This window comes from Thalassophryne amazonica, chromosome 19, assembly GCF_902500255.1.
Source record: "Thalassophryne amazonica chromosome 19, fThaAma1.1, whole genome shotgun sequence".
Lineage (NCBI taxonomy): Eukaryota > Metazoa > Chordata > Actinopteri > Batrachoidiformes > Batrachoididae > Thalassophryne > Thalassophryne amazonica.
The window spans coordinates 33,294,466-33,316,204 of record NC_047121.1 but is presented as its reverse complement, the minus strand read 5'-3'; the positions used below and the strand labels follow the sequence as shown (position 1 = coordinate 33,316,204).

Below are 21,739 nucleotides of genomic sequence, written 5' to 3'. Positions count from 1 at the left end.
AAAATTGTAAAATGCCTTTCAGGGGGATGCAACACTCCTGGCATAGGTAACCTATTGAGATTTGATCACCGAACAATCAAATATTTTGTTGCAAATAGTCAACAGGGTCACAAAAAATACATTTTAACTACAAAATACTTGAGAATTAAACTTGATGCTACCAGAAACATATGATCCTCAAGTGGCAGCATATTCCAGAACTACAACCTGACTGGAGTGTGCAGAAGTACAAGGTATTCCGTGCTCAGAGACATGGACAAGGTGAGGAAGGCTGAAAGACGACCCCCACTGAACAAGGCTCACAAGTTGGAATGTCAGAACTGGGCCAATAAATAAAAGAAAACTGTTTTTTCAAAGGTTTCAAAAATGTCAGGCACACAAATAAATATGGCCATCGCGTAAACACATGTAAATAAGCAAACTGATAATAATGACTCTTATTAGACTGCCAAATGACAAATTAGGAAGAAAACCTTTATGACAAAGGTGTTATGTGTTGGATGCGGTCGGAGCACCGACCCAGCATTTGACACGACCCAGCATAAAATAAGCAGAGCACGGTTCAAAAGATAACAGAATTTAATAATCATAGTGAGTTTAGTGATAAACAACCAAAAATGTCCGCGGTCTGGTGAGGTGAAAACACGGCGCGCTCTCAGCAGCGCAAACGGTCCGGAGCCACAGCAGTTCGGACCCAGGGACCTCGCCGACACCCCCCAGGTGGCCGCGACAAACCGAGTCTGTGAAGAAAGAAAACATGAGGTGAGTCCAACACTCTCCACCCAGAGAGACACAGCTCAAAGGTGCACACAATCAGCAAACACTTCCTGGCTTAAATATATATCAGCTTCTCACCCTGCAGGCACGGAACAACTCAGTTCAAATCTCCACTGCAGCAGAAGCTGATTAGACAATTAGCATAACGTGACAGCTCAATAACACAAGGTGTGAGGGACACCAAATCCACTGTCATTACTTCATAAAAGTCACCAAAACCAAATTACCTCAGGAAGTGTGCTGAAGAGTGTGAGACCTCACTCAGTCCTCCTTCACAGACTGTGGCGTCAAACCTGGAGCGGTCTCTGCGTCCGTAATGGTGAGATTGTTCTCCCGACGCCGATCTCACACGTCTGCTCACAAGTCGAGTCTCTGGCAAACACACACTGTGCATTCAAGGCTTAAGTGCAACATGCTCTAATCAAGACAAATGCACCACAGCTGTGAGTCCTGATGACCTGCACGTGATAAGCCTCAGGTGTTCAGGGTGAGGTCCTAATACTCAGCCACACGTCAGCCACTCAGTCCTGAACGCATACCACCTGGTGGGAGAAACAGAAAACAAAAACAAGGCCAGCCAAAGACCCCAGCACATAACAAAAGGGCTTCAAAGCCTCATTGTCAGAGGTAAAATTAATAATTGCTGCAGCAAAGGGAACAAGTAGACGTGCACTGGCACTGACAGGCAAAATGGAGCGGTAAAGAATTCTGTTGGACAGAGCAGAGTTGGTGACTCAGCTGCCTGTTGTGATGAAAAGCACAAGGTTTGCAGATTTAACTGAGACATTGAAGAAGACGCTAAGCTGAGAGGTAGAGAAAACAAATCCAGAAGAGACTCCAGGATGGAGGCAACCAGGTGAAGGTGCTTCAGCAGGGGGCTGAGGACAGAGAGACGATTTTCACTCATCTGCGCCGTCTCAGTAGAAAGGATCTTTGATGTGAAGAAGCAGATCAAATGCCAGCAGAAAGGGAAAGTGAGTGGAGTGAGTGAGCTAGAACAGCAGATCAGTATTCTGAGGAAAGGTCAGGTGTCACACACACAGTGCAGATCACTCTCTGTCATCACCCAGCGTAAGCATCCGTCCTCTGAAGCTCCTTCAGGATGGGCCGGCCGCTGTGCCAGTGGTCAGAGAAAACCTGCAGTACATTCTCAGTGGCAAATCAATGTTTTTCTCCTATTGCCGCGGTAACAGTGGTAATATTGATTTTTATAACCCTAAAGTTCATATTTTTTCACCGGATGTAAAAATGTGAACAGCTGAGTGATCTATACATTTTAATATTTCTTGATGGACTGCATTAGTGAGCAAAACCGTATTCAGAATGGTGTGTTAAAGTTCCAATAATTGAATTTTGCCTGCTATTGATCAGAGTAAGTTTACAGACAAAGAAGACGGAACAGCATTATCGTTTATGCAGAGCCCGAAATCTGTACACAGTGTTGTGTGGGCCGCTGAAGAGGAGGTACTGCTGGCCCACCACCACAAGATGGCGCCCTGCTTGAAGTGCGGGCTTCAAGCACGAGAGGGAGTCGGAGCGACCAGGAGTGACAGCTGTCACTCATCATCCGTACCAGCTGTCACTCATCCACTACTCATCACCACCACCATAAAGACCGGACTGCAACTCCACCTCCCCGCCGAGAAATCAACTACCAATCAGGTAATTTCTCTGCTGACACACTTTGTGTGTTTAACCTGAACTTCTGTTACAGCCGTTTTCCTGGAGTGTTTCCTTGTCTGAGGGATTGGCGTTTGGTGTGACAGCGACGGCTTCGCCTCACATCCCAACCCAGATAAGTGGTTAAACCAGGAGCTGTACGAGTGTGTGATTGGAGGTGGAGGTTTTCCCTCCTTACTGCATACAGACTGTGGGATTACTGAGTGTGTGTCCTCACACTCATCAGGACTGTCTTTGTTCTCTGCCAGCAGTACCGGGTCTGACTGCTGAAGACAGCGGCCACCTGGGGCGTAGGGCTTGGCGGCTCCGGTGTTCTTCAGCTCCGTTGGTGGTGGAAGCTGTGTGGATCCGGCCTCTCTCTCGCCAGGCGTCTTCTATCGTCGAGCCTGCCCACACGTCACCTGGTGTATGATTGACAGTCACTATATTGTTATTTTCTGTACATCGTTGTGTGATTCACAACATTAAATTGTTACTTTTTGGCTTATCCATTGTCCGTTCATTAACGCCCCCTGTTGTGGGTCCGTGTCACGTCACTTTCACAACAGGATTTCTCGGCCAGCGTCATGGATCCCGAGGGGCGTCAACCATCGCTTGAACAGCCAATGGGAGAGCGAGGTGCACAGGCAGGAGGCGTGTTGGGTGAGCTGCAGCACATCTTAACCGCCTTTACCGCTCGGTTGGACTTAGTTACCGAGCAGAGCAGTGGTCTGAATCGTAGGATGGAGGCTCTCACCGCCCAGGTGGAAGCGCATTCTCAGGGCGCTGCTGCAGCACCTCCTCCTGCTGACCGTGTGCCAGAAACAGACATTCCGCTGGTCGTTCAACGAACCCCCCCCACCTTCCCCTGAAGCATACATAAGCCCTCCGGAGCCCTACGGAGGCTGTGTGGAGACATGCGCGGACTTCTTGATGCAGTGCTCGCTCGTCTTTTCACAGCATCCCGTCATGTACGCAGCAAACGCCAGCCGGGTGGCTTATGTGATCAATTTGCTTCGAGGAGAGGAACGCGCCTGGCCTACGGCGCTTTGGGAGCAGAATTCATGGCTCCTAACAGTTTGTACTGAGTTTGTGAGGGAGTTCCGACAGGTGTTCGACCACCCTCATAGAGGCGAGACCGCTTCAAGTGTGCTGCTGTCGATAAGACAGGGGCGTCGGAGTGCAGCGAAGTATGCAGTCGACTTCCGCATCGCGGCAGCGCGAGCAGGCTGGAATGCTGTTGCGCTCCGTGCCGCCTTTGTAAATGGACTGTCTCTGGTCCTTAAGGAGCACCTGGTGGCGAAGGACGAGCCGCGGGATTTAGATGGGCTTATCGACCTGGTTATACGGTTAGACAACCACTTAACGGAACACCGACGGCAGCGAGACGAGGGGCGTGGTCAGGAACAAGCCGTCCCTCTTCCTCCCGGGTCTGAAAGGGAGCCGACTTCCCCACGCTCCACTGCCAGGGCTCTCCACGTGACAACAGCTCCCCCTGCTGACGTTGCTATGGAAACGAGCAGGGCCAAAAAACGATCAGATCAGAGACAAAGGAGGCTGATCCGTGGAGAGTGTTTTCTCTGCAGCTCTACTGAGCACATACAGAGAGAATGCCCCAAACGGTCAAAACAGCAGCACTCGTCCTTAGAGACTGGGCTAAGGGTGGGTCACAACACCCACGTGGGGAAACCCAGACGATCTGCACGAATCCCAGTCACAATCCTGAGTGGGGATCTAACCCTTCTCGCCCCAGCACTGATGGACACGGGGTCGGAGGGGAATCTGCTGGATAGCAGATGGGCAAAGGAGGTTGGGCTCCCTCTAGTGGCCTTACCGTCACCATTGTCGGTGCGGGCGCTAGATGGCACCCTTCTTCCACTAATCACACACCAGTGATTAGCCAGTGATATTGGTGGTGTCTGGGAATCACAGGGAGGAGATTGTGTTTTATGTAACACCTTCTACCTCCCGAGTGATTTTGGGTTTTCCATGGATGTTAAAACACAATCCCCGGATTGATTGGCCGTCTGGGGTTGTGGTTCAGTGGAGCGAAACCTGCCACCGAGAGTGTTTAGGATCCTCAATTCCACCCGGTGTGACAGCTAAGGAGGAGGTTTTTGTCCCCCCCAATCTGGCGGTGGTGCCAGCCGAGTACCACGACCTTGTTGACGTCTTCAGCAAGGATCTGGCACTCACGCTGCCCCCGCACCGTCCGTACGATTGTGCCATTGATTTGATACCGGGTGCTGAGTACCCGTCCAGCAGGCTGTACAACCTCTCACGTCCGGAACGCGAATCAATGGAGACCTACATCCGAGACTCATTAGCTGCCGGGTTGATCCGGAACTCCACCTCCCCGATGGGTGCTGGTTTCTTTTTTGTGGGCAAGAAGGACGGCGGACTCCGTCCATGCATTGATTACAGAGGGCTGAACGAGATCACGGTTCGCAACCGATACCCGTTACCTCTGTTGGATTCAGTGTTCACGCCCCTGCATGGAGCCCAAATTTTCACGAAATTGGATCTTAGGAATGCTGATCACCTGGTTCGGATCCGGGAGGGAGACGAGTGGAAGACGGCATTCAACACCCCGTTAGGTCACTTTGAGTACCTGGTCATGCCGTTCGGCCTCACTAATGCGCCCGCGACGTTCCAAGCATTGGTTAATGACATCTTGCGGGACTTCCTGCATCGGTTTGTCTTCGTATATCTAGACGATATACTCATCTTTTCTCCGGATCCTGAGACCCATGTCAAGCATGTACATCAGGTCCTACAGCGGTTGTTGGAGAACCGGCTGTTTGTGAAGGGCGAGAAGTGTGAGTTCCACCGCACTTCTTTGTCCTTCTTGGGGTTCATCATCTCCTCCAACTCCGTCGCCCCTGATCCGGCCAAGGTTGCGGCGGTGAGAGATTGGCCCCAACCAACGAACCGTAGGAAACTACAACAGTTCCTCGGTTTTGCAAATTTCTACCGGAGGTTCATCAAGGGCTACAGTCAGGTAGTTAGCCCCCTGACAGCCCTGACCTCCACAAAAGTCCCCTTCACCTGGTCGGATCGGTGCGAAGCCGCGTTTAGGGAGTTGAAACGCCGGTTCTCGACTGCACCGGTTCCGGTGCAGCCCGATCCCAAGCGCCAGTTTGTTGTTGAAGTGGATGCCTCTGACTCAGGGATAGGAGCCGTGCTGTCCCAGAGCGGGGAGTCCGACAAGGTTCTCCATCCATGTGCCTACTTTTCCCGCAGGTTGACCCCAGCTGAACGGAACTATGACGTCGGCAATCGGGAACTTCTTGCGGTGAAGGAGGCTCTTGAGGAGTGGAGACACCTGTTGGAGGGAGCATCTGTGCCATTTACGGTTTTCACGGACCATCGGAACCTGGAGTACATCCGGACCGCGAAGCGTCTGAACCCCAGGCAAGCCCGCTGGTCGCTGTTCTTCGGGCGTTTTGACTTCCGGATCACCTACCGCCCCGGGACCAAGAACCAACGATCTGACGCCCTGTCCCGGGTGCACGAAGAGGAGGTCAAGACCGAGCTGTCAGACCCCCCTGAAACCATCATCCCCGAGTCCACTGTCGTGGCCGCCCTTACCTGGGACGTGGAGAAGACCGTCCGGGAGGCCCTGACACGGAGCCCGGACCCGGGGACAGGTCTGAAGAACAAACTGTACGTCCCACCAGAGGCCAGGGCTGCGGTCCTTGACTTCTGTCACGGTTCCAAGCTCTCCTGTCACCCAGGGGTGCGAAGGACCGTGGCAGTGGTTCGGCAGCGCTTCTGGTGGGCATCTGTGGAAGCCGACGTCCGGGAGTATGTCCAGGCCTGCACCACCTGTGCCAGGGGCAAAGCTGACCATCACAAGGCCCAAGGCCTCCTCCAGCCTCTGCCTGTGCCTCGTCGCCCCTGGTCTCATATCGGCCTAGACTTTGTCACGGGCCTCCCGCCGTCCCAGGGCAACACCATCATCTTAACGATAGTGGACCGGTTCTCCAAGGCGGCCCACTTCGTGGCCCTCCCGAAGCTCCCGACGGCCCAGGAGACTGCAGACCTCCTGGTCCACCACGTCGTGCGTCTGCATGGGATTCCATCAGACATTGTCTCGGATCGTGGTCCTCAGTTCTCCTCCCAGGTCTGGAGGAGTTTCTGCAGGGAACTGGGGGCCACCGTCAGTCTCTCGTCTGGGTACCACCCCCAGACGAACGGGCAGGCAGAGCGGACTAACCAGGAACTGGAGCAGGCCCTCCGCTGCGTGACCTCCACGCACCCGACGGCCTGGAGTGACCATCTGGCCTGGATCGAGTACGCTCATAATAGCCAAGTCTCATCTGCCACTGGCCTCTCCCCGTTTGAGGTGTGTTTGGAGTACCAGCCCCCATTGTTTCCACTGGTGGAGGGAGAGGTCGGCGTGCCCTCGGTCCAGGCCCATCTGAGGAAGTGCCTGTCGTGTGTGGCGTACCGCCCGCTCTGCCCTGCTCAGAGCCCGGACGAGGGCTAAGGCCCATGCAGACCGCCGGCGTTCCCCGGCCCCTGCATATCAGCCCGGGCAGGAGGTTTGGTTATCCACTAAGGACATCACCCTGCAGGTGGAATCCCAGAAACTTAAGGACAGGTACATCGGACCATTTCCAATACTCAAAGTCCTCAGTCCGGCCGCGGTGAAGCTGAAGTTGCCAGCTTCACTGCGGATACACCCCGTGTTTCATGTGTCAAGACTCAAGCCCTGCCATACCTCCCCACTGTGTGCCCCGGGACCAGCGCCGCCTCCTGCCCGGATCATTGACGGGGAGCCCGCGTGGACAGTACGCTGGCTCCTGGACATCCGTCGAAAGGCCCGGGGGTTCCAGTATCTGGTGGACTGGGACGGTTATGGCCCCGAAGAGCGCTCCTGGGTGAAGAGGAGCTTCATCCTGGACCCGGCCCTCCTGGCCGACTTCTACACCCGTCACCCGGACAAGCCTGGTCGGGCGCCAGGAGGCGCCCGTTGAGGGGGGGGTCCTGTTGTGTGGGCTGCTGAAGAGGAGGTACTGCTGGCCCACCACCACAAGATGGCGCCCTGCTTGAAGTGCGGGCTTCAAGCACGAGAGGGCGTCGGAGCAACCAGGAGTGACAGCTGTCACTCATCATCCATACCAGCTGTCACTCATCCACTACTCATCACCACCACCATAAAGACCGGACTGCAACTCCACCTCCCAGCCGAGAAATCAACTACCAATCAGGTAATTTCTCTGCTGACAGACACTTTGTGTGTTTAACTTGAACTTCTGTTACAGCCGTTTTCCTGGAGTGTTTCCTTGTCTGAGGGATTGGCGTTTGGTGTGACAGCGACGGCTTCGCCTCACATCCCAACCCAGATAAGTGGTTAAACCAGGAGCTGTACGAGTGTGTGATTGGAGGTGGAGGTTTTCCCTCCTTACTGCATACAGACTGTGGGATTACTGAGTGTGTGTCCTCACACTCATCAGGACTGTCTTTGTTCTCTGCCAGCAGTACCGGGTCTGACTGCTGAAGACAGCGGCCACCTGGGGCGCAGGGCTTGGCGGCTCCGGTGTTCTTCAGCTCCGTTGGTGGTGGAAGCTGTGTGGATCCGGCCTCTCTCTCGCCAGGCGTCTTCTATCGTCGAGCCTGCCCACACGTCACCTGGTGTATGATTGACAGTCACTATATTGTTATTTTCTGTACATCGTTGTGTGATTCACAACATTAAATTGTTACTTTTTGGCTTATCCATTGTCCGTTCATTAACGCCCCCTGTTGTGGGTCCGTGTCACGTCACTTTCACAACACACAGGTTCATATGGTGGCTTCAAATTTGGGCTGCGACAACTTAACAGAACGAAAATCATCAAATGTTGTGATAATTTTTTTTTGTCATTTATCAATTTTGTAAAAATGCTAAATTTTGACTCCAGCTTTGAAAGTATAATGACTTGTTTCTTTTTTCTTTTTCTTTTTTAGATAATAAAAGATTAATGGTAACACTTTACTTGAAGGTATCGTCATAATAGTGACATGACACAGTCATAAACATGTCATAAACATTATGTAAATGTCATAAATGATTATGACTGCTGTCATTAAGTGTCATTCGGTTTTGTAATGACAAGTTGATATTTTTTGGGTTGTCTTGAATATGACAACTTGATATTAATCAAAGCGACATAACCAGAAGTTGTCTTTGGCCTTTTTGGTCTTCAGTTGTATGCCAACTTGTCATTACAAAAACCGAATGTCACTTAATGACAGAAGTCATAAACATTTATGACATTGACAAAATGTTTATGACATTTTCGTGACTGTATCATGTAACATTTATGTGTCATGTCACTATTATGTTGATACCTTCAAGTAAAGTGTTACCAGATGAATTTCTTTAATGACATAAAAATCTAACTTTCAATTTTGTTGGAATGTGAATATTTGGAGATTTTACATAAAATAAAATTAATCCCTTATGAAAAGCATCAAACTTCAATTTTTATTCTTTTTTTTAAAAAAAAATAACAATTCTTGGGTGCTAAAGCTTTGACACAGTACAGTCTGTACAGCATATCTCTAAAATGATTTAGTTTATGGGAATCATCTTGAAGTCTTGTTAGGACAGATTGTGTCACACATACAACAAAAATGATGCAGACAGTTATTTATATTTAATGCACATAATCACAATGTCATTGTTGCAGGTAGTAATCTCTGATGGTGCAGTAGCTTGCAGGGGCCTGTGATTACAAATACCAGATCATACTTTTGCATCCTTTCTCCACTTTGTGTGCATGCATATGTGTGTTTGTGTTGTTCATTGAATTCCCATCTTATTTTCTGTCTCATCTTCTTTATATTATTATGTTGTTTGATTTATTTGCAAAACTTTGTAACTGTTAGAATGGCCTAAGCAGAGGGTCACCCCTTTGATTCTGCTCTGCTTGAGGTTTCTTCCTCAGTATCATCAGAGGAAGTTTTTCCTTACCACTGTTGCCTGTGTGTTCGCTCTAGGGGTTAGTAAGGTTAGACTTTACTTGTGTGAAGCACTTTGAGGCAGCTTGTTGTGATTTGGGACGGTATAAATGAAATAAATAGATTTTATGTCATTTGTGCCAGTCTGTGTCAACAAATGCAAATGTGTACTGTATGTGTGCCTGTGTGTGTTTGTATATTACATGTGTGTCACACCTTATTGTGCTCCTTCTGATGTGTGAATTTGAACATCGTTGAAAATTGAGTTACATCATACGTACTGCAATACTGCTAGCATTTCTGTAGGAAAATGAGACAACTCTGTGATAATCCTGCACCTGTTGTGACATTGTGATGTACACAATTATCTGTCACAGACAGCTTGTGATTATTTGTTTTTTTGTTGCTTGTGTGAGAGGGGATTAAGATGTAGGAAGAGACACTGGGAGACACTTTAATCTGAAGGTGCAAAACACATGGTCTTTATTTCACCAACAGTGTCTACATTTAGTGATTTTCTTCTCCTAGATCCCGAGAAAGACTGTATATGACCAACTAAACCACATCCTGGTGTCCGATAACCACCTCCCTGACAGCATCATCCTCATTAACACTTCAGAATGGCAGGGCCAGGTAAGAAACACCAGCAAGACAATCCTGAAATACTTAAATCTGTACTTCTTTATGCTTCATCCTTTAAAAGTATTTTGGACAGACACACATATATTAGACTTTGGAAAGGTTTATGAAAATTCAGTAAGGTATATCTTATATATTATATTCCAATTCTAAGGTGGAACTATGCCAGTATACTAAGGTATATCTAAATATCTAAAAAGGAAGAGTAAAATAGAAGAGTAGAAAAGAGTAGAGTAGAGCCACTTAGGTGCCTGGTCTTGAGAACCAGGGATGGTAGGTTGAAAAGCTTTTTTATCCCATGGGAACTCTCCCTACCCACCCAAGCCGCTCAAGAAAAAAGTGTATATAATAATAAATAATAAGACATAAAGATAAGACATCATATATATAACTATATTTAAGGGCATTAAACAACATATACAATAAATATGGTACTATAAAATATACAGGAGTAGCTATTGAAACCTAAATATTAATACAGGAGAAGATTTGGTCATGGTCATGGTATTTTATTATAGAAACAGAAGCTATGATGTATGTTAAAGATATATTGTCACCATTTTGAGACAAACAAGCAAAAGGCCAAAAATGGAATTATTCATCTTGTGATTATTTGGAAAAAAAACAAACACTAAAATAATAGCTTTTTAAGCTTTTACTTCTTTTTTCAGGAAAGCATGTTCGGAGTAAAACAAAAATGGATTTATTCTGCTTTTTGGCTGCTTATTCATTCTTTTTCTGCTGGCTCAGTATCTTTCAGACATCCTGCAAAACCACCATCTGCCAGTGGTCTGCACCTGCACTACCGCCGACATCCAAGCTGCATTCAACACCATCGTCTCCCGCATACAAAGATTGTAAGCCGTTGGACATTTTTGTTTTAATATAATCACAGTGTAACAATTTAAAGTGCACGGCTGCAGATTGTTAGGTTTATTGGTCATGATTAACATATGAATGGGCATGAAGATTACAGTTACGACAGTCTGACATTTGACCCCAGTGTCCTTGCCAGGGCAGTTGTGTGTGATACATTTAGTCCAAATTGGGTTGAAAATTAAATTACTTGACTTTTTTCCATGGCCATTTTGGACCCAACCTTCACTGCAATACCACGTTTGGTAGAAATCAGGAAAAATGACCTGGGAAGAGATGGTCAACAAACACACAGGCAGACATGACCACAACAATTGACCTTTTGACACATATGTTCCCACTTACACAGTTCCCGTGAAGAACGCCAGTGTTGACCTTTGACACCAGTGGTAATGGTAAATGGACTGCATTTATATAGAGCTTTTCCCATCTATATCAGAAGCTCAAAGTGCTTTACAGTAATGCCTCACATTCACACACACTCACACACCGATGTCAGGGTGCTGCCACGTAAGGCTCTCACTACACACTGGTAGCAACTTGGAGATTAAAGACCTTGCACATGGGTTCTTAGTGATTTTCCAGCCAGACGAGGATCATCTGGTCTTAAGCTCACTGCTTAACCATTAGAGCATCATCTCCCTATATGAATCCCATTGATGGACCTTTGGTAAATTTGATGTCATCTGAGCAATTCTGGAGCCTACCTACATATGTGTGCCATGTTTGGAGGACAGTGGACTGGAAAAAATATATATACATACACACATTCACCGGCCACTTTCTGGGGTTGACTGTCATTCACATATCAAGTTTCAAAGGACCTGGGAGGAGTAGGTGAATAAACAGACAAACCAAAATTTTGTCCTTTGACCCAGATGACCTTTAGCTTTGCTAAAGCAAACCCCTAAGGTCAATCTACATGCACAGAGCAAGTTTGGTGAAAATTGGTCCAAACACCTTGGAGGAGTAAGGCAATAAACAAACACACAAACAAGCATTTCTGAAATTCTAGTATGAGTCTAAATGTCATCACAGTAAATGTTTCTGGATTTGTTGTTAAACTATAGTTGTCAATAAGTCCCTTTTATTTCATTCCTAGTTGCAACTGTAACTCTCAAACACCGATTCCCATTAAGATAGCCGTGGCCGGAGCACAACACTACCTCAGTGTGGTCCTGAGGCTTTTTGTGGACCACCTTTCCCATAAGACCCCTGACTGGCTCGGTTACATGAGGTTCCTCATCATCCCTCTAGGTTTGTGCCGCCTAACTTGTTGAAATTGTACTTTTAAAAATCTTGTTTATATATCAGGACTCATAAGTGCGATTGTTCTCCACAGTCACTTGTGGCCTTGTTGCTCCTACAGAACTATACACACTGGTTTCTAATTCTTTAAATTTGTTCTGAAGACAGTTTTTCATGGTATCTGTTTTCAGTCCACAGCATTTTTTTTTTTTAAATCAGTTGGAGCCAGTTTAATAGTTCATGTTGACTTTTACTTTTTACATTAGAAACTGTTTCTCCATTTTACAGTTTTCTTTCACCATCTGCCATAATCAGAAGCTCTGACATCATTTTTCATTGGAGGAGCATCACTCTGTTCTTGTTTTGTGCTGTAAATCAACACAATACATTTTGTTAATTGCACAGAATGTCAAATACAATGTGGGAAACACAAGGGTTGAGCTTATTTGGCAGCAGCGGTAGTTTTAACATCATCTTTGGTTTCACAGGATAAAAAGTACGTGGAAAATGTCTCATTTATAAATCTTTGCATTTCATTGCATTTAGGTGCACATCCAGTCTCCAAATATCTTGGCACTATTGATTACCATTACAACACTTTGTTCCAAGATGCTGCGTGGAGGGACCTCTTTCACAAGCCGGAGGCTCCCATCATTGGTGGGCTATGTCTTACTGAACGCTTCATTTTGAGCTATGTTATATTAATTCTGTAGTTTAGAGAACATTGATAGTCAGGACAAGACACAGCAGCTGGATTCAAATGTGGAAGAGGAATGTTAAGTTATATGTCGATGATGTACTCACTTACACAAGAATTAGTGCTGAGAGATAAATAGTGATCACTGTGTCCTGTGCAGCCCAGGAGAACCCAGACGTTGTGTCCAGAGTAACGCAGTACATGGTTGGAGCTAACGGTGCTCACCAGCTCCCCATCGCAGAGGCTATGCTGACCTACAAACAGAAGAGGTACAATTTATTCTGGATTTTACCCTAATTTAATAAGAGAATTTTCATACTGGACTGAAGGCGGACTTTAAATGGACTTTGTTAGCTACCACAGAAAGGTTTAAATCTTGCGCTTTCATCAAACAAATTTACACATTGCAAATGTTATTATCAGTTATTCCCAGAGTCAACTGCTCTACAAATCTAAAATAATTTTAAGTTGTTAAAGTCTGAATATGCCATTTTTAATTGTGTTCTTCTGCATTACTCCGTGAGTAATCCACACTGCATTAGCTGGCACTTCAAATTCCCTCCCTTATTTAAACATTTTGGAAAATATACAATATTATTTATTTTTTAACTTTTATTTTGCCAGATAATCCAACTGAGACTACCAGAGAAGAATTCACTAAAACAAAAGCAAGTTGAGCAGATAATAAAACAAATTAAGGAAACACAATAATATGATAAACTCACATATACAATGAAAGTGATAATAGAGATCAAGAAATATGCATCAGTTGTAGTCTATTTTTTTTTTTTTTTTTGTTTTGGTTGGTTATAATCAAAACTGTATTTTCACATTTATGGCAATATGCTGTTGTAATTTTATGTTTAGGCAGGTTAGGCTGGAAAGTGATAAATTTGGGTTATATGTGGAAAAACTTACATAGTAGACTGTTTTTAACTATGTTTATAGAAAACATTTAGGTCAAAGTATTGCGTGTTTGTGGATGGAAGGTCTGTCTGCTTAACGTCACTGTGTTTCCCCTGCCTGTGAGAATAACGTCCTTTTTGTTGGATTGTTTTCTTTCTTTGAAGGAAAAAGAGCTTTCATTTTGATTTTGCAGTAAGGTATTGTAGACGACAGAGTTCCTTTCTCAGCCTGGTGATTCATCTGCTTTCTGTGTTGGAAACATTTCCCCCCTGAACCTTCCTTTTTTTTTTCAAAGCTTGCCACTTTAACAGCTGACTCAAACTCTGTTAACAACCTGAACTTTACAGATAACATCCAGCTCTGCCACCCAGGCTATGGTTCAGAATTACATTTAAAGAAAAGAAGCCCAAAGGCACATGATAGGGTTAATTAAATTAATTAGTCTACACTCAACATGAGGGGCAATTTATGTTAACCGAGGTGAGGTAGTCATACTCCTGATCTCACCCTGATTTTGTGTTTATTTTTAGAGAATAACCCCGTTGTGTCTGATGATTTGTGGACATTAATGCTGGATTACGGTCACAAATGCACACGTCGCCAGTAAAACGGATATTTGCGACTGTAATCCAGCATTAACATCCACAAATCATCAGACACAAAGGGGGTTATTCTCATTCTAATCCAATTCCATTGTTTGCATGGTTTATTTTTCTGTAAGTAATTCGGTTAGCGAATTAACAGCGTCTTCATGCCGAACTGGAAATTCTATCAGCAGACCCGCAAATTTCTCCATCTCGTCAACTGCATTGAGTAATTCTGTATCAGAATCCACATCAATACTTTCGTATGATTGATTAAATTCACCCATTTTCCCATCGTCGTCGCTGCACTAGTTTCTCTCGCTCTCAGCTGACAATGTCATTATTGACATCTGAGACGGTCAGGGCATGGAGTAATACATCAAATGTGAAAGGGTCAAATATTTTGCCACCGTCAGCGCGATATTTTATGGTTGAAAATCTCAAACAATTAACCATTCAGATATGCAGAACAAATGTAATTGGATCAGAATAGACTTTTCCTGTCCTTATCCATGCTTGTAATTTTATTGGATGTTGTTTCCTGCAAACCCCAACTCTACTCTCCGGCTTGTTAACAACACACATAGATTAAACCCAAACCTCAGATAACAACAGGCATGCTACCACTACTGCAGCCATTTTTCTTATTACCTTATTAATGTCATCCTTTCATCTGGATGGTTACATGGTTACTTTTGAGAATTGGGCATGGGCCTGTTGTCTGCCTGTGTGGTTTCCATGCAAGACCCAAGGCTGTGGTGTGGTGTGCTTAATGCGGCAATACTCAGCACCAGCACATGGTCCCTAGACCTAACCTGACTTCATCTCAAGGATACCCAGTTTCTTGTTGTGCCAATGTGCATAAATTGCTTCAACTCATTCTTCATCTTTTCATCCAACCAAATCAGTCCAGAGTTTTGGTCCCACTCCTCATCAGTGAAGAGCCAGTGCCAGTACTTGCCTGCCCAGAGATACTTTTGGGATCTGCTAGATGCCATCTGATGTCCTACAGCCCAGCAGTGGCCACTGCTTATGATCAAGTGTCTGTGGAGGCAGTACAGAAGGGGCCCTGACCAATCCTTTCATGGCATTCTATCTGGTTTGACCAAGCATGATGCTTTTGTCTGGACAACGCTTACTGCTCAAGCTTCTGCCCAGAGGACATCCACCTGACAATTATTGTATCACAAATGACACGGGTTGCCTGGCAGCTTTCTCACCTGCTCTGTCCTACTGACTTTCTATGTCCGGGGTAATCTTCTGACCCTGCTGATGCAGCTTGCAGCAGATAACAGAATATTTACAGAGGAATCCTTCAAATCTGGAAAGAAGCACCAAAGTTGGCACAAATACTCCTTAGTCATTACTCTTTTGAAAAAACTGAGTAGCCACTTGAATTTTCAGTAGGCGGCCAGGTAGGGGTCAATTGAAGAATTACACAGGGGTCAAAATTTAAAAATGTTTCAATCATATTGAAAGCTATACCACATTATTTGTCTGATCATAACGATACCAAAAAGGTATAGTTTGGACTATCTATGACTGAATGTTATGGAGTTATGGGGTAAAAACAGCAAGAATGGTAACAAAGGTCAGCATTAGTTTATACAGGGGTCAGATGTTAAAGTTGCTCTAAATATTGTAAAATGTTATGCAAATTATTGGTTGAGTTAATAGGGTTTTAAAAAGGAATAGTTTGCATTATGTGTCATGCTTAGTTATCATGTTACAGGGTAACATATGTCACATGTCATAGAATCTGTTGTGTGGGCCGCCAGAAGAGGATGTACTGCTGGCCCACCACCAAAGGGCATCCTGCCTGAAGTGCGGGCTTCAGGCACGAGAGGGCGCTGCCGCCACGGACACAGCCGGGAGTGACAGCTGTCACTCATTAATTCCTGACAGCTGTCACACATTCTTCATCATCGCACTCCATAAAGACCAGACGTCATCTCCACCTCATCGCCGAGATATCATACTTCATTGGAGGTAATATCCTCAGCCGTTTGTGTTTTTTGCAATATATCTGTATATTGTGAGTGTTTGCAGGAGTACCGGTTCCTTTTTCTGTGGAGGCTGAGTGAGTGCAGGACGGCACTCTTTTCCCCTGAGGAATCACTGCAGTACTCTGCACCATATTGAGTGAGAGGTGGAGGTGACATTCCCACCGCTGTTGTTACTGGGTGTACACACACCCACACTTGACTGTCTTTGTTCTTCGCCAGCAGTACCAGATCCGACAGTCGGGGACGGTGATCACCTGGGAATTCGGGACTTGGCGGCTCCAGTATTCACCAGGTTCTGTGGGGGCGGAAATCGTGTGGTTCCGGCTCTTCTCAGGACAGACGTTTTCTATCCTCGAGCCTGCCCACACGTCACCTTTGTAATTTGACTGTAATTATATTCTGAGATTGTCTGTATGTTCGTTGTGCACGTTTCACAACATTAAATTGTTACTTTTTGGCTCATCTATTGGCCGTTCATTTGCGCCCCCTGTTGTGGGTCCGTGTCACTACACTTTCACAACAGAATCCAATGGATGTCGACATTACTCTACCTTTACCTTGCAGACCAAGCATTCAACACAGTCAAAACTATTTCATTTATTAATCCTATTAGTTCAACCAATAATTTGCACCACTTTTTACCAAAATTGGAGCAACTTTAACTTCTAACCCCTGTACAAACTGAAATTGACCTTTGTCACCATTCTTGTTGTTTTTACCCCATAACTCCATAACATTCAGTCATAGATAGTCCAAACTATACCTTTTTGGTATTATTGTGATCAGACAAATAATGTGGTATAGCTTTCAATATGATTGGAGCATTTTTAAATTTTGACCCCTGTGTAATTCTTCAACTGACCCCTACCTGGCCGCCTACTGAAAATTCAAGTGGCTACTCAGTTTTTTCAAAAGAGTAATGTCTAAGGAGTATTTGTGCCAACTTTGGTGCTTCTTTCCAGAAATGAACAATTGTTACAGTTATCTGCTCCACTAGGATGCATCTCGAACCTGCTGTTTTTGCAAATTTCTTGTTTGTGGTGGGTAGCTATGTAACCCCTGTGATTGTTCTTGTGTTGTGGTAACCTCATGGCATGCCTGTTTTTTGGGGGGGAGGGGGGTTGCTGACTGACAAGACGGGTGACAACATTTAGTGAGTGAGAAGGTATTTGCATGAGGGAGGAGTTTGGTCAATTTAGAGGGCAATGTGAATTCCTTTTGTTACTTTTTCTAACATTTATTCCTTGTGATGTCACAAAGACTTCATCGTATATTTAGCTTTCATGTCCTTTTACTTTTTTACTTACTTCTTTATTTTTTAGATGGCTTTCCCCCCCAGGTTGTTCATCATTAATAGTTTTTAGGCTTCCCAATTTTACTTTGATGTAACACCTTTCATTACTTGTCTGTAACAGATATAGTTCCTTGTTGCAAGCTTGTGTTCCAGTGTTGTTTCTGTTTGACTGGGGTTTTGAGTCACCTGCTGCTAATCTGTTTGGTATGTAAGACTACAGAAGTTATTTTAAAAGTTTGACATCTATCTTTTAAATGTACTCCTTGCAGCTAAAATAATTGTTATATTAATCATGAACATGTTCTTGTTTCTCTACAACCACTGTGTGGACTGCAGGTATTTTATAAAACCATAGCTTAAGATTAATTATTGTTGGCACGTATGAAAGAATTTTCCCAACAAAGAGACTTTCAATTTTAGATTCCACACACTTATCACTGATAAGAGTTCAGATGTCTAACTGAAGAAAAGGAGCACTGATAAAGTGGCAGGAGGCCAACTATAATCAGTTCCTGTCCTCTGGAGTGTTTCTCTGTTTTCCTCCTCACTGCTCTTTCTTTTGTTCCATGTGCTCCCAGCCATCCATGTCTGTCTGCTATTCGGCCTGTTACAGTTTTTAAAAAACTGTACCCCGTTAATTAAAAGAACATAGATTCTCAAAAATCCAACAAGACCAAGCATTCATGATATGCACACTCTTAAGGCTATGAAAGTGGGCTATTACTAAAAAAAAGTAGAAAAGGGGGTGTTCACAATAATAGTAGCATCTGCTGTTGACGCTACAAACTCAGAACTATTATGTTCAAACTGCTTTTTTAGCAATCCTGTGAATCATAAACTAGTATTTAGTTGTATAACCACAGTTTTTCATGATTTCTTCACATCTGTGAGGCATTAATTTTGTTGGTTTGGAACCAAGATTTTGCTCGTTTACTAGTGTGCTTGGGGTCATTGTCTTGTTGAAACACCCATTTCAAGGGCATGTCCTCTTCAGCATAAGGCCACATGACCTCTTCAAGTATTTTGACATATCCAAACTGATCCATGATACCTGGTATGCGATATATAGGCCCAACACCATAGTAGGAAAAACATGCCCATATCATGATGCTTGCACCACCATGCTTCACTGTCTTCACTGTGAACTGTGGCTTGAATTCAGAGTTTGGGGGTCATCTCACAAACTGTCTGCGGCCCTTGGACCCAAAAAGAACAATTTTACTCTCATCATTCCACAAAATATTCCTCCATTTCTCTTTAGGCCAGTTGATGTGTTCTTTGGCAAATTGTAACCTCTTCTGCACGTCTTTTATTTAACAGAGGGACTTTGCGGGGGATTCTTGCAAATAAATTAGCTTCACACAGGCGTCTTCTAACTGTCACAGCACTTACAGGTAACTCCAGACTGTCTTTGATCATCCTGGAGCTGATCAGTGGGTGAGCCTTTGCCATTCTGGTTATTCTTCTATCCATTTTGATGGTTGTTTTCCGTTTTCTTCCACGCGTCTCTGTTTTTTTTTTTTTTGTCCATTTTAAAGCATTGGAGATCATTGTAGATCGTATAAGTTTTCCCCTCTCCAATCAACTTTTTAATCAAACTACGCTGTTCTTCTGAACAATGTCTCTGAATGTCCCATTTTCCTCAGGCTATCAAAGAGAAAAGCATGTTCAACAGGTGCTGGCTTCATCCTTAAATAGGGGACACCTGATTCACACAGGTTTGTAGCCCAATTTCATAGCCTTAACAGTGTGCATATCATGAATGCTTGGTCTTGTTGGATTTGTGAGAATCTACTGAATCTACTGGTACCTTGTTTCCCATGTAACAATAAGAAATATACTCAAAACCTGGATTAATCTTTTTAGTCACATAGCACTACTATTATTCTGAACACTACTGTATATATATATATATATATATATATATATATATATATATATATATATATATATATATATATATATATATATAAGCTTTATTTTCAGTGCCTAATTGTGAGGAATACCTTCCTGTAATAAAATGCTATCTTCAATCACGATCAACTTTTTGAATTTTTGTTTAGTGCACTGTCTTGTACCATCAAATGCATCATAATAGTTTTTTATTTTATGTCACGCTGCATAGTGTATGAAATATTGGCAACAGTCGTGTCATACATGACAAAAACACACACACACATTGACATTAATTACAGAAATTAGTTGTGACAAAGATGCAGAGCTGGATTTGACCTGTACCTGTAAAGAGCATGTGCCAGGGCCACAGTCCTACTGACCATGTAGAATGACATGCATGTGCATTTTTTAACATTTAGATCACAAAATGAAAACAGTGCATGAGTCAGACATAAATAGAAGTCAGCTGGCATATTCCATTATTACAAAACAAGATGATCTTGAATCACATACCAGGCAGACATCTGGCTTTCTATCCTGGGTTGCTTGGAATTCTGGATACAAATGATTTTTTTTTTTTTTTTTTTTTTTTTTTTTTTTTAAGTGGCCTTGATATATTTCCTAGTGTAGACTGTGTTCTCTCTCTGTCTCCTGTGTAGTCTCTCTGTTTCTTCCCTGGGGGGGCGATGGCAGGTTACTTCCAGGCAAGAGCAACAACCTTTTGCATTCAAATGTCTTTACTGTCATAAAGTTAACTAGAATTCCATTCTGGCTATTTTTCTGGTCACCCCTGGGAAAATAGTTCATAGAAGGAAGTGTAGCTATGCAATACACTTCAAAGGTCATGCGTTGACCCTGAGAAGGTTTGGATTTAGGTTGGTGCTCTTCCTTCTTATCTGTATTTTAAAAATTGAGTTGGCGTTTCCCCGATGGACTTGCTGCCTTCCGAATGCCCTTCTCACGTGTTTGTTTTGGTAGATTAATTTTTGCGTCTGCACTGAGTGGACAGCTGTGATGGAGGATACAAATCGACCTCCAGCTTGCATGTTATGCTCTTTGCTTTTCTGGCTACAGAGTAATCAGTGTTCTGCAGCTGCAAAGTGAAATGATCTGAGCTGAGGATAAAGTCTGGCAGCAAGTGCAGCATGCGCTCTTATTTCTGTTTGTGAAAGTTTGTTACTTTCCACACAGTGGAAAGTAACAATACCTTCTCATGTTAAACTGTGGGAATCGGTGTGCTTAAAAGTCATGGGGCCTTCTCTCGATGGTACATAGCGGATCGCAAAAATGCACAGCACAGGTGCATATGGGGTGTGTCCAACCTCTTTTTGCTACTTAGAGGGAACGTGTGTATTTTGAGCACAAAATAGGGTCCAAAGGGGTTGAATTTATCCTCTGAATTATTCATGGGCATTTTTTGGGTATGATATGAAATAAACCAATAAGACTGTCCTCTGTCAGAGTGTGACAGACACTGTTATTTATGAAATGGACTCAAGTGAGAGGTTTTCTGGTGAATTAATGGATCTGCACCAGCCTGTCAGAACACACCGGCAGAGAGCAGCCACCAAAGCTCTCTGAGGCTAAGCAGAAACATGAGGTTTTGTATCTTTCTGTGAGTATATACTTTTGTTTAATGGTTGTTTTCAGTTTAGTTTTGTTGCATGTGCAAGCAAAGTGCATGTGCATCGTGAACTCACTTACATAAGCCGTGTCTGAATATTGCACCATACTACAAATACACTGTGCTTGACTTTTGACCAGGTTTTTCGGCAGTCACTTTCTGCTTCCATGTGTTACCAGTCCACCAGACCCGCGCCAGATGAGCGCAGTTATATTTAGTTTGTAGACATTGTGGGAAGGAATGGGACTTGAGAGCCGGTTCCAGCTGGGAACCAGTTCCAAGTTTTCAAGGCATTGGAATTGTATGCCTCAAATGTTATCAGTTCCTCTTATTAGTCCTGGTATGTTTTTCTGACAGTTGTTCTTTCAAAAACATATGTGTTGTGATGTAAGAGATGCTGTCATGATATCAAACTCTGCATTTTGAAATAAGGAAAACATTGATGCTGAAAAGCTGTGTAAATCTACATTTTTTTGAACAAGAAATTGGTCAGGAATCGATAAAGAATCGGACTGATGAGCAAAATTGAAAGTGCCATCAATATTGATAAAATTTCCTTGTAGTTTTGACTGATGGCCATGA

The 21,739-nt window shown here is 44.3% G+C and overlaps 1 protein-coding gene across 3 annotated transcripts in view; it reads left to right on the top strand.

Moving 5' to 3' along the window:
* The window catches only part of pacs2 (phosphofurin acidic cluster sorting protein 2), a 157,077-nt gene that overhangs the window by 119,702 nt on the left and 15,636 nt on the right, over positions 1–21,739 (top strand). For 2 of the 3 annotated variants that reach the window (XM_034194999.1, XM_034194998.1), the window contains exons 14-19: positions 9,916–10,020; positions 10,777–10,883; positions 12,005–12,159; positions 12,697–12,807; positions 13,008–13,116; positions 13,918–13,950. In XM_034194999.1, the coding sequence (XP_034050890.1) occupies positions 9,916–10,020; positions 10,777–10,883; positions 12,005–12,159; positions 12,697–12,807; positions 13,008–13,116; positions 13,918–13,950 (620 nt within the window). The remainder of the gene's footprint in view (positions 1–9,915; positions 10,021–10,776; positions 10,884–12,004; positions 12,160–12,696; positions 12,808–13,007; positions 13,117–13,917; positions 13,951–21,739) is intronic. The other variant, XM_034195000.1, reaches the window with a different exon arrangement.